Here is a 21,999-nt window from a genome sequence, read left to right on the forward strand (position 1 = left end):
CTTGCTGAATTTATTACCTCTGTGGAAGATGCTAAGCAGAGGCCAAGTGCTTTCCCATAGGGAGTGAAACAATGCAGTCATCTTCCACGGATTATGTTTGTATACTTCAAACAATTATTTCCATCACACTGGTTTGCCTGTTCTCTCAGCCACAGTTGGTGCACAACATTGGGAGAAAAATGGATTGGTTTAATCTCATCGGAGGAGATTAAACCACAGCCTACAGATTTGTACATATGTTAGAGAACAGCATTTTATACAATGTACACAGTGTCTCTGTTGATGATTTAGGAAACGCTTTATTGGCTGGATTCTCATATGAAGAATAACCACTTGGGTAATGGTGCCCATGGTTTCATATCCCAGTTAGGAATCAATGATTTCACGAGAGGTGGTGGTAAAGGGGAATTTAAAAAAAAGTGAATCTAGTTCAGTTTTCTTGGGATTATATAGAGATTTACATTAATAGAATTTGAACTCGAAATCTAAGTGATGCTCAGAAATAAAAATCATGAAAGATATCAAGGACAAGGTCAGTATATCATGAAAAGCAAGTACAAACAATGGCTATGAAATAGAAGGACCCATGTTTTTAAGTATACAGCTATTTTTTCAGTATAAGATAGATTTGCTTGTTTTTATATGCTGTTTTCAACCAGGCCAGTTTTGAGAATTTAAAAAGGCAAAAAAAATTACAATGTAAACTGAAAACATTATAATGTTTTGCAGGGCATTTTAGTTTTAAAAAACTATGAACCAATGAATTTCAAGAGGAATTTGGTGTGTCGTGTTGTGAAGGGTGGCCAGTTAGAGTTCGGAATAATATCTAGTGATGGTATTTAAATTACAAATGCATAAGCAAGACATGTTGTTGATTCCATGCCTGCCTATTTTCAAAAAGAATTATTTCAAGAAATCCTCAATAAGGTCCCATGGTCATCTTGGTATCAAGTATTCTTCTGACAAGCATTATCTTGTAATTATCTTAAAAAAAATAAGTACTGACAAAGCTAGGCATGGAAACAGAGCTTAAGCCTCAGGTCCCAAACAATATAATGCACTTTCCACATCTAGTCTTGGAAACATGGCAAAGTTGGGGCAACTGATCAGGAGAACTTGTCACCTGTTCTCAAATAATTTAGCAAAGATTAGGAACTCACTTTGTGGGTACATCCTATTTATATTTGTGATGCAGTCAGCTAATGCATGGTCATGCCTTTAAAAACAGGTAGATCGCCTCTGCCATTGCTCACAAGTAGCCCAGACCATGCAATGTCATTTTTTATGTTACTATAGTCCCAGTGCAGCTTAAATGCAACAGTAATTTTCCATTACTACAATAACAGCAATTTTATTGAAGCAATAAATCATACAGCTGGCACATGGTAAAAATATTACACATACTACTAATACCATATAGAATCATAGAATGTTACGGCACAGAAGGGGCCAATCAGCCCATCGTGTCCGTGCCAGCCGAAAAAGAGCTATCCAGCTTAACCCCTCTTTCCAGCACTTGGGTCTGTAGCCCCATAGATTACGGCACTTCAAGTGCTCATTCAAGTATTTTTTAAATGAGTTGAGGGTTTCTGCCGCTATTACCCTTTCAGGCAGTGAATTCCAAACTCCCATCACCCTCTAGGTGAAAAAATTTCTCCTCAGCTCCCCTCTAATCCTTTGTGAACTATAAATCTATGCCCCCACTGACCTCTCTGATAAGGGAAATAGGTCCTCCCTATCCACTCTATCAAGGCCCCACATAATTTTATATACCTCAATTAAATCTCTCCTCAGCCTCCTTTGTTCCAAAGAAAACAATCCCAGCCTATCCAATCTTTTCTCATAGCAAAAATTCTCCAGCCCTGGCAACATCCTCATAAATCTCCTCTGTACCCTCTCTAGTGCAGTCACATCTTTCCTGTCATGTGGTGACCAGAACTGTACGCAGTACTCAAGCTGTGGCCTAACCAATATTTTATACAGTTCTAGCATAACCTCCCTGCTTTAACACCTTCAGGGTTAAAAAGTCCTGCTACCTTCAGGGATCTGTGGACATGCACTCCAAGGTCCCTTTGTTCCTCTACACCTTTCAGTATCCTTCCATTTATTGTGTACTCCCTTGCCTTGTTTGCCCTCCCCAAATGCATCACCTCACAATTCTCTGGATTGAATTCCATTTGCCACTTTTCTGCCCACCTGACCAGTCCATTGATATCTTCCTGCAGTCTACAGCTTTCCTCCTCACTATCAACCACACAGCCTATTTTTGTATCATTTGCAAACTTCTTGATCAAGCCCCCCACATTCAAATCCAAATTATTAATATATAATGCAAAAAGCAAGGGACCTAGTACTGAGCCTTGTGCAACCCCACTGGAAACAGCCTTCCAGTCGCAAAAACACCCATCAACCATTACCCTTTGCTTCCTGCGCTGAGCCAATTTTGGATCCAACTTGCCACTTTCCCTTACATCCCATGGGCTTTTACTTTTTTGACCAGTCTGCCATGTGGGACCTTGTCAAAATCCATGTACACTGCATCAAACGCATTACCCTCATTGACCCTCCTTGTTACCTGCTCAAAAAATTCAATCAAGTTATTCAGACATGACCTTCACATAACAAATCCATACTGACTGTCCTCGATTACCCCGGGCCCTTCTAAATGACAATTTATGCTGTCCCTCAGAATCGATTCCAATAATTTGGTCACCATCAAGGTTAGACTGACTGGCCTATAATTACTTGGTCTATCTTTTTCTCCCTTTTTAGACAATGGTACAATGATAGCAGTCCTCCAATCCTCCGGCACCACGCCTGTAACCAGGTAGGATTGGAAAATGATGATCACAGCCTCCGCTATTTCCTCCCTTGCTTCTTTTAACAGCCTGGGACACATTTCATCCGGGCCTGGCGATTTATCTACTTTCAAAGATGCTAATCCCCTTAATACTTCCTCTTTCACTATGTTTATCCCATCCAATATTTCACACTCCTCCTCCTTAACTACAATCTCTGCTTCGTCCCCCTCTTTTGAGAAGACAGACACAAGTATTCATTAAGAAACATACCAACATTTTCCGCCTCCACACATAAGTTATCTTTTTGGTCTCTAATAGGCCCTACTCTTTCCTTAGTTATCCTCTTGCTCTTTAATGTATGTACTGAGAGACAATACCATTTGTCAACCCTTTGACAAAAATGGTTCAAGATGCAAGTAACTTGCTTTCTCCTTTCCTCACCAAAATTTTATTCCCAGTTGTTTATATTATAAAATATTTACTCTTCCTGCTTTACTTCTCAAGGTGGATTTGAAGTATGGACTTAACATGCAAGTAAATTTTATTTGTTGATTCTTCCCTCCTGCCTCCATCCATTTTTGTTATTTACATCATAATAATAAATATTTTCTATCTCTTACTTCCCAAAGTGGATTTCTAGTTCTTGGTGAAGCTCTTCTTGGCGCAGCAATATATTGGCGGTTTTCCCCACTGTTGAGTCTCTCATAGCACCTGAGTTTGTGGTCATTCTCCATTATCAGGCCTGGCTCAAGACACATTGTCCAAGGTCAGCAAAGTGCCTCAAATATCTCCATCTGAGAGCAATCATCAGTTTCCATCAGGACACAAAATAATATGGGTGAATGGGCAAAACTGTGGCAAATGGAATTCAATGTAGACAAATGTGAGGTCATCCACTTATTGAAGTGTCATGAACAGGTGCAGAAAATAATCAAGAAGGCAAATGGAATGTTGGCCTTTATATCTAGAGGACTAGAGTACAAGGGGGCAGAAGTTATGCTGCAGCTATACAAAACCCTGGTTAGACCGCACCTGGAGTACTGTGAGCAGTTCTGGGCACCGCACCTTCGGAAGGACATATTGGCCTTGGAGGGAGTGCAGCGTAGGTTTACTAGAATGATACCCGGACTTCAAGGGTTAAGTTACGAGGAGAGATTACACAAATTGGGGTTGTATTCTCTAGAGTTTCGAAGGTTGAGGGGTGATCTGATCGAAGTTTATAAGATATTAAGGGGAACAGATAGGGTGGATAGAGAGAAACTATTTCCGCTGGTTGGGGATTCTAGGAGTAGGGGACACAGTCTAAAAATTAGAGCCAAACCTTTCAGGAGCGAGATTAGAAAACATTTCTACACACAAAGGGTGGTAGAAGTTTGGAACTCTCTTCCGCAAATGGCAATTGATACTAGCTCAATTGCTAAATTTAAATCTGAGATAGATAGCTTTTTGGCAACCAAAGGTATTAAGGGATATGGGCCAAAGGCAGGTATGTGGAGTTAGATCACAGATCAGCCATGATCTTATCAAATGGCGGAGCAGGCACGAGGGGCTGAATGGCCTACTCCTGTTCCTATGTTCCTAATATCCCAAACAATACTGTTAGCTCAGAAATTATAGCAAATCTTTTTATTGTTGATATTTCCCCTCCCCCCCCCCCGGGCCACTCACGCCTCTTATATTTAAAAAAAATTATTGGTTCTCACTGTACACACTAGGTATTATAGTTCAACAGATCAAGGTGAAAACTACAACTCCCATCATGCATCACACACAGACACAATTCATTCACACTAGCTGGAAATCCCCAGAATTTGAAGCCCAGATGAAATCTCCAACTGAAGCCCCAGGCCGGCATTTCTAACATTAAGCAACCAATTTTATGGGTAACTTTAATCATTTTTTCCAAACTCTAAGCATTTATAACACATAAATTGCAAATTGCAGATGTATATAATGACCTGAATGGAAAAAAATGGTGTCTGAAACCATTATTAACATTATTTGAGTTGGGTTTTGTGATAATCACTGGTTCACAAAAAAAAATTGAGGCATTTGATTGCTCATTTTTCTGCAGGTAACTATTTCATCATTGGTACCTTTTGCTATATTTGATGTGGTTACAAATTTTACCAAGCTACCTAGTGAACTTGAGCTGTTGGGGATGCCCCTATCCCAATTTCTAAAGCAGCTGGGTATTTGATCATCTGAGTCCAAGCACAATTATGTAGAACTGTTTTAATGATGTTTTATTTCTTACCAGCAGTAAATTCATTAATATAGCAATTTTGCCAATAATTTCTACAACTTAAATAATTTTCAACAGAAGAAAGAGTCCTGCTATTCTTTCTAAGCCACCATTTCTAAGGTGACTAATGGTAGTAGATTTCATCTGTATGTTGTCTCTTCTTACAGCTTAATCCTGTTTACCAGCTTAAATGTGGAACAGTAATTGATGAGACATCATTGCATCTGTCACTTCAGGTGATTTGAAAGGAAATGGCACCAGCTGGGGTTGAAGTGCAATAAAGCAGCACGTATTGAAATAATAAGTAAATAGAAACACCCTTCAAAAGGATTAAGCTACAAAGTATTTTCATTAAAAGTAGCAAAGTGGCAGCATTTGTTCCAGAGAGATGGATAGCTCCAAGCATCCCTCTCTGCCATAAAAGGAGCAGAATATAGATGAGGAGAAGCAATTCAGGCTGTCAAGGCCCCTCCTTCCAACATGCAATTGGGGTAAATTTGAACCCCCAAAAATGGCTGGGTTGGGAGCAGGTGGGCAGTAAAACTTCCAAGTTTTCAGAGCATGACCATATCCCAGCTCCAATTCGCCCACTTCTGCCCAGGCAGATTTGTCTGCACGTGGAGAGCAGACGCCAGGATATCCTGCCCCCACTTAAGGCCCACAGGCCAGTACTTAAAAGGGCAATGTACCTCACTGAGATATTTGATGTACTTAATATTTTGTGTATTGGAACAATTAAAACAAATTTAACTTTAACTGTTCGGGTTTCCCATCGCTTCCAATTCATGTCAGGTGAAAGCAGGCAGGAACGGCCGAATCCATGAGGTGAGTGCCTTTATTGCACTGCTTGTGGGCCCAGAGGAGCAGGAGCGCTTCATCCTGGCCCAACAAGCTCATCTGGCCGACAGGACCCCTGCGATCGGCCGACTCCCACCGCTGCCCCCCACCCCTCCACCCCCTCCCCAAACCCTGGCCACCAATGGCAGAACCCCACCTACCCCCAACTCTGCACCAAACCTCCAGTGACCCACGATCTTCTTACTGCCCCCCCACCCCATTCTTCTCCCCGGCCCATGATCCTTCCCCTACCTCTCTCTGATCCCTGGCTGCTGCAGGCTTTCCTGGCTGACAGCCAGCCAGCCAGCCTAGCGTGAAACCCAAAAGTGAAATTGATGGTCCTCGTTAAGGTTGTGATCGCAGATTGCAACCCGCCCACTAACCTTCCGGGTTTCGCACCTGGAAATCTTTCCCCCCGCTCCCTTCCCGGGTCTCAGTTAAAATTTACCCCATTGAATTTAAAATCATTGTCCACATCTGAAAGTCCCTTCATAGCCTCCACTACCTCATCTCTGCAACCTCCTCCAGCTTATGCCCTACAACTCTGGCCTTCTGTGCAAAACTCTTTCTCTGCTCAGTTAGTAGCAGAACTCACAGTCGCCTCAACCCTACTCTCTCTAGCCCTATTCCGAAACCCTCTATCTATTTTTCTGATTTCAAAAGCTTCCTAAAATCCTATCTCTTTGACCAAGTCTTCAGTCACCTGTAGGAGCAGACTAGACGAAGATTTAATCTACATCTAGTGCATGCTCTACCTAAACTGGGAATGCTTGATATTACCATCGAGTTTCCAAAATGGAATTATGTTCTATTTCCTAGTGTTATTGTCCCTCACCTTGATCGGTGCAAAATTCACCCCAAAAAATTAGAGATCATCCCACTGAGTAATGTCTGTGATCTGACATGTACTTGTACTTTTTTTGATTTGGCATGTGGGGGAATTGAAAAGGTGGCAATAGTGTATTAAGATGTCTTATCAGTCCTGATCCAATATTTTGCTTACTAGCCTTGATGATGGGCCATTGGGGCTTAATATGGATCAGAATGTGGACAGTGGAGTTCTGGACAAGTTGAAGTTTCTGGAGGGTGGAGGTTCGGAAGATGGTAAAGACAACGCTGGAGCAATCGAGTTTATGAAGGCATGGCTAAGTTTTAGTCATTCTACCAATCAGAACAGGCACACAATATGAAATCATGAATTCAACTGGTCATCAGCAACTTTATATTCAAAGATTTCAGTTTTTAGTATTTCCATTTTTTTCTTTTCCTTTGTGCCATGGCGTACATGATGTATAGGTGCATCAAATTAAAAGATTATCTCGAACACAAAGACAGCTTCTTAACCTACAAATAGGTAGTTCCACATATGGAGCATAAACAACTGATCCCATCTTAACTGAGAAACATTAAGTGTTTATACACAAATTACTTCAGTGCTAAGTGAATTAGATTTGTAAACTTACTATTTAGTAGAATCAGACAGTTGGTACTCTCTCCGTCTGTCATAGGACTCCTGGATACCTGGGTCAATCCATAAACATTTTATTGCATCCACATAGGGGCTATCAAATGTTGTCACCTTCTCTACGTCAATATCACGAATTAAGTGTGCATGTGCCTGTGGGGAAGAAAAATAAATTTATGATGTAAATTGAAGAAATTCTTCAGTCTTAAGGTTTTGCCTGATCCCTTTCCCATGGTAAAAATTCCGAAATATGGGATCAAGTATACACGACAAATCAAATGGCCCATTATTGTTCTTTTACATTCTCCTTGCATAACATAACATTCCCTGATTGTCAGGGTGGGCACAGGACCTGATCTTAGGCCCTTGTCAAGCTACACATTAAGTAGTGCACCACGTGGAGCAGTAGATTTTCCCTTCTTGCATCACTGTGAGGAACTAAATGGCCTTTTCCCAACTCTCCCCATGTAAGGGCAAGATTGGGAGCTTGGAGTATGCAGATTTAAAATGGAAGCCCAGGTCCCAATGATCCACCGCCCAATTCACTAGATCACCAGGTCAGAAATGGGGATGTTCGCTGATGATTGCACAGTGTTCAGTTCCATTCGCAACCCCTAAGCTAATGAAGCAGTCCATGCCTACATGCAGGAAGACCTGAACAACATCCAGGCTTGGGCTGATAAGTGGCAAGTAACATTCGTGCCAGACAAGTGCCAGGAAATGACCATCTCCAACAAGAGAGAGTCTAACTACCTCTCCTTGACGTTCAACTGCATTACCATCACCGAATCCCCCACCATCAACATCCTGGGGGGGTCACCATTGACCAGAAACTTAACTGGACCAGCCACATAAATACTGTGGCTACAAGAGCAGGTCAGAGGCTGGGTATTCTGCAGCGAGTGATTCACTTCCTGACTCCCCAAAACCTTTCCACAGTCTACAAGGCACAAGTCAGGAGTGTGATGGAATACTCTCCACTTGCCTGGATGAGTGCAGCTCCAACAACACTCAAGAAGCTCGACACCATCCAGGACAAAGCAGCCCGCTTGATTGGCACCCCATCCACTACCCTAAACATTCACTCCCTTCACCACCGGCGCACTGTGGCTGCAGTTTGTACCATCCACAGGATGCACTGCAGCAACTCGCCAAGGCTTCTTCGACAGCACCTCCCAAACCTGCGACCTCTACCACCTAGAAGGCAGCAGGCACGTGGGAACACCACCACCTGCACATTCCCCTCCAAGTCACACACCATACCGACATGGAAATATATCGCCGTTCCTTCATCATCGCTGGGTCAAAATCCTGGAACTCCCTACCTAACAGCACTGAGAAAACCTTCACCACACGTCTTGCAGCGGCTCAAGGCGGCGGCTCACCACCAGCTTCTCAAGGGCAGTTAGGGATGGGCAATAAATGCTGGCCTCGCCAGCGACGCCCACATCCCATGAATGAATAATAAAAAAAAATACAGGCTTGTAAATAGTAAATGGGTCATAAGAGATGGGGTGGGGCCAATTAGGGGCCCTAAAGGATATCTACTCATGGAGGCAGAGGGGATGGCTGAGGTATTCAATGAGTACTTTGCATCTGTCTTTACCAAGGAAGAAGATGCTGCCAGAGTCTCAGTAAAGGAAGATATAGTTGAGGTACTGGATGGGCTAAAAATTGATTAAAAAAAGAGGTACTTGAAAGGCTAGCTGTACTTAAAGTAGATAAGTCACCTGGTCCTGATGGGATGCATCCTAGGTTGCTGAGGGAAGTAAGGGTGGAAATTACGGAGGTACTGGCCATAATCTTCCAATCATCCTTAGATACGGGGGTGGAGCCAGAGGACTGGAGAATTGCAAATGTTACTCCCTTGTTCAAAAAATGGTGTAAGGATAAACCCAGCAACTATGGACCAGTCAGTTTAACCTCAGTGGTGAGGAAACTTTTAGAAACGATAATCCAGGACAGAATTAACAGTCACTAGGACGAGGGTGAATTGATTAGGGAAAGTCAGCACGGATTTGTTAAAGGCAAATCGTGTTTAACTAACCTGATAGAATTTTTTGATGAGGTAACAGAGAGGGTAGATGAGGGCAATGCAGTCGATGTGGTGTATGTGGACTTTCAAAAGGCGTTTGATAAAGTGCCGCAAGGTAGGCTTATCATCAAGATTGTGGCCGATGGAATAAAAGGGGCAGTAAGCAACATGGATACAGAACTGGCTAAGGGACAGAAAGCAGAGAGTAGTGGTGAACGGTTGTTTTTCAGACTGGAGGGAGGTGTACAGTGGTGCTCCCCAGGGGTCAGTGCTGGGACCACTGCTTTTCTTGATATATATTAATTAGTTGGACTTGGGTGTACAGGGCACAATTTCAAAATCTGCAAATAACACAAAACTTGAAAGGGTAGTAAACAGTGAGGAGGATAGTGATGGACTTCAAGAGGATATAGACAGGCTGGTGGCATGGGCGGACAACGTGGCAGATGAAATTTAACATGGATAAACGCGACTGATACATTTCGATAGGAAGAATGAGGAGAGGCAATATAAACTCGAGGGCACAATTCTAAAAGGGGTACAGGAACAGAGAGATCTAAGGGTAGATGTGCACAAATTGTTGAAGGTGGCAGCGCAGGTTGAGAAAGTGGTTAAAAAAGCATACGGGATCCTGGGCTTTATAAATAGAGGCAGAGAGTACAAAAGTATGAAGTCATGGTGAACCTTTATAAAACACCGGTTCGGCCACAACTGGAGTATTGTGTCCCGTTCTGGGCACCGTACTTCAGGAAAGATGTGAAGGCCTATGAGGGACTTTAGTTATATGGATAGACTGGAGAAGCTGGGGTTGTTCTCCTTGGAAGAAGAGATTTGACAGAGGTATTCAAAATCATGAAGGATCTAGACAGAGTAGATAGAGAGAAACTGTTCTCATTGGTTGAAGGGTCAAGGACCAAAGGACATAGATTTAAGGTGATTGGGAAAAGAACCAAAGATGATGTGAGAAAAAAAAAAACTTAACACAGCGAGTGGTTAGGATCTGGATCTGCCCGAGGGGGTGGTGGAGGCAGATTCAATTATGGCCTTCAAAAGGGAACTGGGTAAGTACTTGAAAGGAAAAAATTTGCAGAGCTACAGGGAAAGGGCAGGGGAGTAGGACTAGCTAGATTGCTCTTGCATAGAGTCAGCACAGACTCGATGGTCCGAATGGCCTCCTTCCGTGCTGTAACCTATGATTTTATGATACTGATCACAATATAAACTCATTACATATGCCCCTTGTTTAATGGTTCACTTGTCATCTAGAAAATGGACCTACAAGACAATTTATCAAACAAATAAACAGAAGAGCACAGCAAACTCAACCAGCAACACAACAATTTTATATTAACTGCGTCTCAAGTTACAAATTATTTTAATTTCAGTTTTATTAAAAATTAAGTTAACTTAAAAAAAGCCCATCAATATTCTTCCCTTCCAAACACTGAAGAATTCTCCATGAGTTATACATTTTAACGCAGCACATATTTGCTGTGATGTCCAACATGGCCAGCAATATAATAGAGTTTGAGAGATTCATATACCAGGAACTGAAGCTGCCCACACTGAATCTACCTAAAGTAAAGCAAGACGGAGACGTAACAACATCTGTAATGTCTGTAAACACCTTGATGTGCTGCAGGTGCCATATGCGTGCATACATTAACTCATGGGAACAGCTCTTTTCTGACAACTTCAGTTGTTCCCTCCTTTCTTACATTACAAAAGTACATCATTGACTAAAGTGCTTTGGGGTGTCCTGAGGTTGTGAAACGTGCTATATAAATGCAAGTCTTTCTTTTTCTTTTCCTTATGTCCCATTGTGTCTCCAAGTAAAGAAGTTCAGCACATCACTGTGGCATGCCCACTGGTTTTAGATGCCTAGTTTTGAAACAAGCAGCCTCATCCAAATAATCTTGATATCGAATGAAGACACAATTTATTCTTTAACAGTAAAGTCTAAATAATCATGTACATATAATAATCATGTACATATATATTATCACTCTGATCAGCACAAATAAACATACACACACATCCCCAACAATAGAAGTAGCAATCCCAACATTGTTGGATGAATTAGGAACAAATGAACTTCTTTCTGGTCTAAAAGCAAAAGATGCTGCTATACGCAACCATGAAACAACATGCATAATTGCATTTTTATTTTTTAAAAATTGAAATTTCCTTGCACTCAAAATGAGTGATGTCAGTGCATAGAGGTGGAACTTATGGCTTTGCCATTCAGCTTAGGGATAGAATGACCAAATGCAAAACTGAAGTTCTCTATTCTCTCAACATAGTAAGTTTAGTGTTAAAAGAAAATGAATGTCATAGCCAATAAGGTAGTCAGATTTCTGTCATTTTTTTTGGAAATGTTTGAATATGCCACATTTCTGACACAATGGGCAGGTTTTTAACTTGGAGCCGGGAACCCTGCCTGCCCTTAGATATTCACATGGGAAACCGGAAGACAAATGAGTGCGTTACAATCTGCGATCAGAACTTAAATGAAAGTGAGTATTTGTGCTTCCGGGTTTCCCACCGCCAGGCAGCCAGATTGACAGGCTGGCTGCCTGTCAGAAGGGAAAGGAACCACGAATTGGAGGGGGGGGGGGGGGGGGGGGTGGGGGGGGTAGGAGAGAGAGAGAGAGACGCGCCCGGGACCAAATCAAAGGGGTGGGGGAGGGTCCAGCCAGCACGGGATTTGGGGGGGGGTCGGGTCGGCCAGGCCAATCACGGGGTCAAGTTGCGCCAGGTGAGCTTGTTGGGCCTGGATGAAGCACTCCTGCTCCTTTGGGCCCACAAGCAGTGGAATAAAGGCACTCACCTCATGAATCCAGTCCTTCCCGTCTGCTTTCACCTGACATGAATCGGAAGCAATGGGAAATCCAAACAAGATTAAATTAATTTTACTTTTGCAATACTCAAAAATTTAAGTACCTCAACTATTTCAATGAGGTACATTGCCCCTTTAAGTATTGGCCCGTCGGCTTTAAGAGGGGGTGGAACTTCCAGGTGTCTGTTGCACGTGCGCATCCAAATGCGTCTGGAAGTAGGCGCGTTGGAGCCGGGATGCGGTCCCGCTCCATAAAACTATTATAACCTCCCTCCCACCCCCAACTCACCCGTTCTTGGGGGTTAAAATTACCCCCAATATGTTCCAATATCAAACAATTAGAAATTAAAAATGTAGTTAAGGAGTCAAGTACTTAAGGCACCAATCGAAAGAATTAGTATGGTAACAATTGATAAATCTTTATTGGTGTATAACTGAAACAGTTTATTCTTAATGTCAGCAACGCTATCAGATAATTAGGCAGAGACACCAGTGGGCCGTGATATTCAATGAAACCATGTGAAACCAAACTTTTTCCAGTTTGCTTTGAGTTCAGAATGAAAAAATTTGAATTAACTTAGTAAATCAGAGCTATTGTGAATTCAGTTAGCTCCTTCCCACTCCTAAATTCCAAACAATCACAACTGTACATGTAATGTTGACTATCTAAAGCCAATAACACACTTTTAGGGTCTGAATAATTCGGTTGTTGAAAATGTGAATGTTTGCCAAATCCCACATATGCAGTTTTACATTCCACTTTTTTCCTTGAATTGGTCACTGTCGCATCAAGCTGCAGAGAATATACATTATGAATATATATTCTCATTGTGAAGTCAAGAAGCACTCCCTTACACAAAGGGTTGTGAAAATCTGAAACTCTCACCCCCAAAAAACTGTTGAGGCTCGGTCAATTGAACATTTAAAACCTGAAATTGATAGATTTTTGTTAGGCAAGTGTATCAAGGGATATGGAACCAAGGTGAGTAAATAGAGTTAAGATACAGATCAGCCATGATCTAACTGAATGGTGGAACAGGTTTGAGGGGCTGAACGGCCTACTCCTGTTCCTATAGTTACCCAGCAGTGGATTTAGGAATTGCTGAAAAGGAGTGCAAGTTCTGAAAGGACGAGATTTACTTTCTAGGGGAATCTATCTATCTATACAATAAGTTATTTCTTCAAAAAACTCTGAAATTTGTCAAACATGACTTGCCTTTAACAAATTCATGCTGGATAGCCTTGATTATCCCATGCATTTCTAACTGCTCACTAATTTGATTTTGAATTGTGGAGTCTAAGAATTTACTCATGACTGACATTAGACCAACTAAATGTAGTGTATGTAGATTTCCATGGGGTCCATGTCCCTCATCATTCAAAAAACTAATTTTGACAACAAGATTGGTGAATTTTCTACCATTTTGGAGCAGGCTTGTTAAAAAAAATATGTAAAGATACGTTCAGATGTTATGTCTTGAGCAACAGAGAATACAGACTGATGTTTCACACATTGCAATCAACACAAAAAAATTTTACAATTATGTTAGGAAAAAGAGGGTGGTCAAGAGCAATGTGGGCCCCTTAAAAACTGATAGTGGTGATATTGTAAATGAAAATAAGGAAATGGTGGACATGTTAAATAATTACTTTGCATCCGTATTTACAGTAGGGGAAGAGGATAGCATACCGGACTCCCCAAGGAAACTAATTTTGAATCAGGGATGGGGACTCACCATAATTAAGATCAACAAATTAACAGTAATGTAGAAAATAATGGCACTAAAGAGTGACAAATCCCCAGGACCAGATGGTTTCCATCCCAGGGTTCTAAATGGAGTAGGTGAGCACATTGCAGATGCCCTAACTATAATCTTCCAAAGTTCGATTCAGGAACTGTTCCTTTAGATTGGAAAATTGCACGTATCACTCTGCTCTTTACGAAAGGTGAGAGGGGGAAACCAGGGAATTATAGACCAGTTATCCTAACATCTGTTGTCAGGAAATTACTAGAGTCTATAATTAAGGTTAGAGTGACTGAATACCTTGAAAATTTCCAGCTGATCAGAGAGAGCCAGCATGGATTTATAAAGAGTAGGTCATGCCTGACGAACCTGATTGAATTTTTTTGAAGGGATGACTAAAGTAGTGGACAGGGGAATGTCTATGGGCGTTGTTTATATGGGCTTCCAAAAGGCATTTGATAAAGTCCTTCATAAGAGACCGATAGCTAAATTTGAAGCTCATGGAATTGAGGACAAATTATTGACCTGGTTAGGAAATTGGCTGAGTGGCAAGAGACAGAGAGTAGAGATAATAGGCAGGTACTCAAATTGGCAGGATGTGACTAGTGGTGTCCCACAGGGCTCTGTGTTGGGGCCTCAACTATTCACTGTATTTATTAACAAGTTAGATGATGCGATAGAAAGCCACATATCCAAGTTTGCCGATGACAAAGATAGGCAACATTGTAAGCAGTGTAGATGGAAGCATAAAATTACAGAGAGATATTAATAAATTAAGTGAATGGGCAAAACTGTGACAAATGGATTTCAATGTAGGCAAGTTTGAGGTCATCCACTTTGGACCTAAAAAGGATAGATCAGAGGACTTTCTAAATAGTGACAAGCTTGAAACAGTGGAGGTCCAAAGAGACTTAGGGGTTCATGTACATGGATCATTAAACTGTCATGGGTAGGTACAGAAAAGAATCAAAAAGGCTAATGGAATGTTGGCCTTGATATCTCGAGGACTAGAATACAAGAGGATAGAAGTTATGCTACAGTTATATAAAGCCCTGGTTAGACAGCATCTGGAACACTGTGTTCAGTTCTGGGCACCGCACCATAGGAAGGATATATTGGCCTTGGAGAATAGATTTACTATGATACCTGGACTCCAAAGGTTAAATTATGAGCAGAAATTACAAAAACTAGGGCTGCATTCCCTGGAATTTAGAAGATTAAGAGGTGATTTGATTGAAGCTTTCAAGATATTAAGGGGAACTGATAGGGTAGATAGAGAGAAATTATTTCCACTTGTTGGGGAGTCTAACTTGGGGATATAGTCTAGAAATTGGAGCCAGGACTTTCAGGAGTGAAATTAGGAAACACTTCTACACGCAAAGTGTGGTGGAAGTTTGGAACTCTCTTCTGCACCCTGCAGTTGATGTAAGCTTAATTATTAATTTTAGATCAGAGATTGATAGATTTTTGTTAACCAAAAGGTATTAGGGGATATGGGGCTAAGGCAGGTATATGGAGTTATGTCACAGATCAGCCATGATCTCATTGAATGGTGGAACAGGCTCAAGGGGCGAAATGGCCTAATCCTGTCCCTATTTTCCTGTTCCAAGCATCACTGAAGCTTCAATAAAACAGTATTTTAGGATAAAACTGCAATGTAAAACCATGTGTGACCTAATTGGCTCTGTTCCCCTCCGACCACAGGACTGCGCTGTGGCTGCAGATAAGGTTTCTTATATGTTATAAAAGGTGAAGCTATAAGTTTACTTGCTAGTTCATCAAACAGGCTAAGGAGATTGCAAATCCAAACAATTCTTCAAAGAAACCGTAATCTTTCAGAGTTCGCTCTTAATCAGATTTCATAACTTTAACAGGAGACTAAAGAAAAATAAAGGTGAAAAAAGCAGAAGTAGTGAGCATCTCTAAACCTAACAGGTTGCTGCCAGTTATACATTATATATACTTCAACAAAATATAATCTGCTGACACAGTAAGGCATGGTGGCAGAGGAAACTCCAGAGGGAGCAAGTCAGCACAGATCATTCATTATACATGTGGTTTCAGAACATTTGTTGTTATGCCCCTGACATTTCTCCCCACATTGCATAACGGCGTCTAGAAACAGAGCAGTAGATGGATGCTCTTTCCAATCTCTTGATCTCAGACGATTCCAAACTCTCATGCCAAGCTCTTCAGCCACATGACACAAGTGCGTGCAGGAGAATTTTGCCATGGTGACTCATGGGGCAAACTCCAGAGGAGTATGGTTACTCTAGAAAATATAAATGCTGGACTCATTTTTACTGGCAAATGCTGACAAGCGAAAACTAGGTCTGAAAAACTGTAAAATGTGGTTAGTTGGTATGTAAGTGAAGGAGTATTATCAATGTAATACATGCCAACTGAGCTTCCCACAGTCAATTATCATTTCTACCATCATTAATCCATGAAAACATTTATAGTGCAATATACATTACTAACCCCAAAACTGTACTTGGGTTTGTGCCTTACTGCACTATACGTCTTTGTCTGGAATCAGCTAAAGACATGCACAAAAGAAACAATACAATAAATACACTTAGAGAGCCTCGTCCTTGCCCCCGCAACTGGCATACCATTAATCCCCAGCAATATCATTCACCGCTTGCAATCAATTTGCAGGTTTCTGGAGGTTGGTTACTAACCTGCTCCATCTGCAGCTTTTAGAGGTAAGGACTGGGGTTTGCCTCAGATTTTTTTTTTAAAATACTGTTGCTGATTATCATCTTTAATTTATTTCTTAGTTCCATGATCTTAAGGTGATTTCCTTTGCAGAACGTTTCAGTGACTGAAGATCTCAGTTCTTTGTGAACAATTACTATCTCAATATGGAGCACGGTGGGGAAGAAGGCAGTGACACAACTGCTGGTACATACTATTCTGCCAAGCATTGGAGCCAGTACACAAGTATGAGACTACCTTGGAAAATCACAGGAAGTTTAAATTCCTGTCAGACAGATCTCCAAGAATATTCCCTGATCACCAAAGGTAATCAAGCAAAACTGAAAGTATTCAACCATTTTCATTTCTCCATTATTCAGTCCTCACTGGCTGCTCTCCACAAACAATCCCTCAGTCCCAACAGCACAAGAACTATCGGGCTCCATAGAAACTGATCATTTTAGTTTATACTTTACTCTAAAACTTAAAATCTTATTCCTAACAAGGAAGGAGTTAATCAATTCTGCATCTACTACTTTTGCTGTGCGTTTGTTGCGTATGTCAAGTACTTTGAGAAATAAACCTTCTAAATTTCTTGTTTCTTGTTAATTTTAAACTTGTGCACTCTTGTTCTGTGCTCACCATTTAAATTAAATACCCTGCTTATATCTAGCACACTCACTATTTTGAAGATATCCCCTTCCCATCTTCTATTCATCAATAAAAATTAGTTCAACTCTGCAAGCTTCTCCTCATAAGAGACTCCAAAGTCTTTTTCACTCCTCTCAAACCGGTCCAATATGCAGCAATAGGGGAGCCCATGGTTGAACAGCATTATGTATGGGATAATTAAGTCTTTCAAGTTGTTTTTATTTAAAAAGTGATCAGTTAAATTGTGCAAGTCTGAAGTCATGCATGGCAGGTGAGGTTTATACCAGATGATCTGTGCTGAACTGCATTTGCCTCAAGACAATTCTGTAATTTACCCAGTGTTTTTTTCAAATGTGGCTGTTTAAACATTGCCCGACCAAACCGCGCCGACTCCAAAATGTGCATTTAGTTGACCGAGATAACTTCCTCCAGCATGGAGAAAGGAATATTGTTTTTATTATTACATTTAGTTAATTCCTGTATTATGCAGCCGAGGATGCATAGGGTTGGGGGGAGGAGGGGGTGGAGTTACTTTTTATTTTTTCAACCTATGTCTTGTACTGCTTTACAGGTGTGCCTTACAGGCTTGATATATTTAAAGTTCACATTTCACAATAACATATTTTAATATCAATTGAACTGCCTCTTGTGTGTTATTTAATGCCTTGACTATTGCCTTTTTGCAAATATCTATTTAATTTGAGGAACATGCCACCATAGCCCTGATAATCAGTAGCACATAGTTCTTTTAACTCCCTGCACATTATAGTGACATTGTGCAAACCACAACCCCAGTATAATCTGCAGGGGGTTCATGGCTAAAAAAAGAGAAACTGTCATGAAGCTAGCGTTGCCAAATCAGGTTTCACCTACTCCAGGAGGCTTCATCACACGACCGTGCGTCTCCAACTGCCCCGTACCCACGCTCCCTGATCACCTGACTCGTCCTTCCTCATGGTGCACCACCTTCCCACGCCAATTGGAAAGTGAACTGACTGTACCCGAAAGGATGATTATTGATAGTCAGCCGAGCAGCCCTTCTGCCCCATCTCATGATTTTTTTTTAATGTAGCTATGATTTTTCTCCCAAGTTGTTCACAACAATATCTGGAGGAAAAATCTCCAATTCCTGGAAACTCCAAAACAATCCGACATGATGAAGTTCCTGCAGATTATCCGGGGGTTGTGGTTTGTGCAATGTATCTTGAATACACGTCGCTATGATTCCCCACTTAATCTAAACTTCATCATACACACTTTTCATCAGACAATCGAGATAATTCCTCCTTTGTCTATAAATCCTTTCACTAATGGATCTATCTGTATCTCCTCCTTTCTTTTGCTTCGCCTTAATGCTTCTCATGTTCTCCCAAAGTGATGACAATGGTCACATTTGTCCTATTCAAAGACATTTTAAAATGTAAAGAAAATATGTTCAGATTCTGTTCTTAAAACATGTCAGGAATTGCATTGTGTTTAAATCTGATTGACAGACTCCGTAAGACACTTGCAGAGAACAGTTTCTACCCAAATATAGAATAAAGTTTGGGCTAGCGCAAGACCGGCTAAAAAGAAATTTCTGGTCGTTACAATACAAACTGCCCATCCGTTGCAGGCTGGCCGGACAGGGTACCAGAATTCTCTTTTTGGGAAATCAAGTGTTTTCTGTAATGCATGGACATATATATCATAGTAGGTACAGCACAAGAGGAGACCATTCAGCCCATCTTGCCTGTGCCGGCTGTTTGAAAGAGCTATCCAGTTAGTCCCATTCCCCTGCTCTTTCCCCACAACCCTGTAAGTTTTTTTCCCTTCAAGTATTTATCCAATTCCCTTTTGAAAATTACTATTGAATCTGCTTCCACCACCCTTTCGGGCAGCACGTTCCAGATTTTACAACTCGCTGCATAAAAAAATGTTACCTCAAGTCACCCCTGGCTCTTTTGATGCTCAACTTAAATCTGTGTCCTCTGTTACTGACCCTTCTGCCACTGGAAACAGTTTCTCCTTATTTACTCTGTCAAAACTGTTCTTGATTTTGAACACCTCTATCAAATCTCCCCTTGACCGTCTCTGTTCGAAGGAGAACAACCCCAGCTTATCCAATTTCTCCACATAACTGAAGTCCCTCATCCCTGGTAAATTTCTTCTGCAACCTCTCTAAGGCCTTGACATCCTTCCTAAAGCGTGGTACCCAGAATAGAACACAATATTCCAACTGAGGCCATACCAGTGTTTGTAAAGGTTTAGCATAACTTCCTTGCTTTTTTAAAAACTCGATACCTCTTAATAAAGCTAGGATCCCATATGCTTTTTTTCTAAAAAGCAACCTTCTTAACTTGACCTGCCACCTTCAAAGATTTGTGTATGTCCAGACCCAGGTCTCTATGATCCTGCACCTCCTTTACAAATGTGCCATTTAGTTTATATTGCTTCTCCTCATTCTTCCTACCAAAATGTATCACTTCACACTTCTCTGCATTAAATTTCATCTGCCATGTGTCTGCCCATTTCACCAGTCTGTCACTATCCTCTGCATTGTTTCCTACATTTCCAAGTTTCATCTCCTCTGCAAACTTTGAAATTATACCCTCGATACCCAAGTCCAAGTCATTGTTATATCAGAATTAGTGGTTCTAATATTGACCCCTGGAGGCCACCACTGTATACTTCCCTCCAGTCTGATAAACAACCGTTCACCACTATTCAATGCTTTCAGTCCCTTAGTCAATCTTGTATCCACGCTACCACTGTCTCTAATCCCATGGGTTTTAATTTTGCTAACAAAGGTACTTTATCAAATGCCTTTTGAAAGTCCATATACACAACATCAACCGTACTACCCTCATCAACCCTCTCCGTTACTTCAAAGAACTCAATCAAGTTATAGTCAAACATGATTTTCCTTAAACAAATCCGTGCTGACTTTAATTTATTAGCCCATAATTCTCCAAACGCCTATTAGTTTTGTCCCGGATTATTGTCTCTAAAGTTTCCCCAACGCCAACGTTAGGCTGACTGGCTTGTAATTGCTGGGTTTATCCCTCTCCTCTTTTTTGAGCAGGGGTGTGACATTTGCAATCCTGCAGTACAGTCCCCTTATCTAAGGAGGAGTGGAAGATTGTGGCCAGAGCCTCCGTAATTTCCACCCTTACTTCCCTCAGTAACCTAGGATGCATCCCATCTGCACTGGGTGACCTTTCTACTTTGAGTTCTTCCAACTTTTTAAGTACCTCCTCTTTATTTTTATCCTATCCAATATTGCTACTACCTCCTCCTTTACTGCTACAATGGCAGCATCCTCTTCTCTAGTGAAGACGGATGCGAAATATTCATTTAGTGCCTCAGCCATACCCTCTGCCTCCACAAGATGATCTTTTTTGTCCCTAATCAGTTTCACCCTTCCTTTGATTACAAGGTACTAGGCTCCCAATAAAAAAATGGAGGTCTCAGAAATAGCACCACTTATGCTGCCTTGCTACTCAAGTAAACATGCAAGCTAGCTATGTGTGTGAGATGTGGACAGTCAGTTTCTTAAGAGCCCAGTCCACATTTGTGGATGAAAATCAGCCCGTATGAGGCTTCTTTCACTCTCCCTCAGTACCACTTCTAGTCAAATCCTATTGCTACTTCAAGTGGTTCATACTGACGATTGAGAATTCCCATCCATTCTCTCAAACAGGAATTCACATTCACAGCAGGCAACAGCTGGATTCACTTGCAGCAACAGCAGGACTTGGGTCGGTGAGGAGAAGAAAAATGCCAGAAGCACAGAATATTGGTTCACTTATGGATAAAGAGAGAAAGCGCCAGGAATAGTGGGGGATTTTTTTTGGGGGGGGGGGTGCAGGGAAGAGTAAAAAAGGGAGAGCTGGCACTTTGCGTGGGTGGGGTGGAGAGCAGAGTAAAAAGAAAGAGGGCCGACATTAACTTTTTTTTTGCCAGGGTGGGGGGGACATGGGAAGGAAAATGCCTACTTGAATTCAGGAATTTGGAGGGAAAAGAATGGTAGGTTGAATGAGGGGGGAGGAAAGAGAGAGAGAGAGAATTGCAAACATGAACTGAGAGGGTTGAAGAGTGTCTTTGAACTCCCTCCCACTCCCCACCTAGTTCAATGTCACTTTGACACTTTGTGGCAGGGGGATTGAAGGTGGGAGAGCCTCCAGACACCGAACTCTCTAGGAAATGCATGACAAATTGGCATGGGTTGCGGCATTTGGAATGTGTGAACAACTTTAAATTTGCTGCCGACAGCCTGGATTGAAATGATCACATAATCAGCAAGACAGGATCCAGAGAGAATGAATTTAAACTTGGTTTCCTCCCAACAGATTATATTTTGCTACTGGGAGAAAGGTTAAAAATAAGAAAAATAATGCATTCCCAAATGACAAATGGAGAGAATTTTCAATACACACAAGAAAATAGCCCTTCCTTTGTGGATGAAAAAATACAATGCTGGATTCTAAAATACTGGTAAATGCACCAAATAAATTGTTAAAATCAAAGTTTTTTGGGGGAGGCATATCCCCAGATCTCTCTAGAAAATACATCTTGAACCCTTACTGTTGCAGTACAGCTACAACACTGGCATCTACCCGACAATGTGGAAAATTGTCCAGGTATGTCCTGTCAACAAAAAGCAGGACAAATCCAATCCGGCCAATTACCGCCACATCAA

The 21,999-nt window shown here is 41.4% G+C and overlaps 1 protein-coding gene across 2 annotated transcripts in view; it reads right to left on the bottom strand.

Moving 5' to 3' along the window:
- Window positions 1-21,999, bottom strand: part of LOC137321013 (guanine nucleotide-binding protein G(q) subunit alpha-like) — a 200,773-nt gene that overhangs the window by 59,159 nt on the left and 119,615 nt on the right. For both annotated transcript variants that reach the window (XM_067983116.1, XM_067983115.1), the window contains exon 3: window positions 7,347-7,501. In XM_067983116.1, coding sequence (XP_067839217.1) covers window positions 7,347-7,501 — 155 coding nt within the window. The remainder of the gene's footprint in view (window positions 1-7,346; window positions 7,502-21,999) is intronic.

This window comes from Heptranchias perlo, chromosome 4, assembly GCF_035084215.1.
Source record: "Heptranchias perlo isolate sHepPer1 chromosome 4, sHepPer1.hap1, whole genome shotgun sequence".
Lineage (NCBI taxonomy): Eukaryota > Metazoa > Chordata > Chondrichthyes > Hexanchiformes > Hexanchidae > Heptranchias > Heptranchias perlo.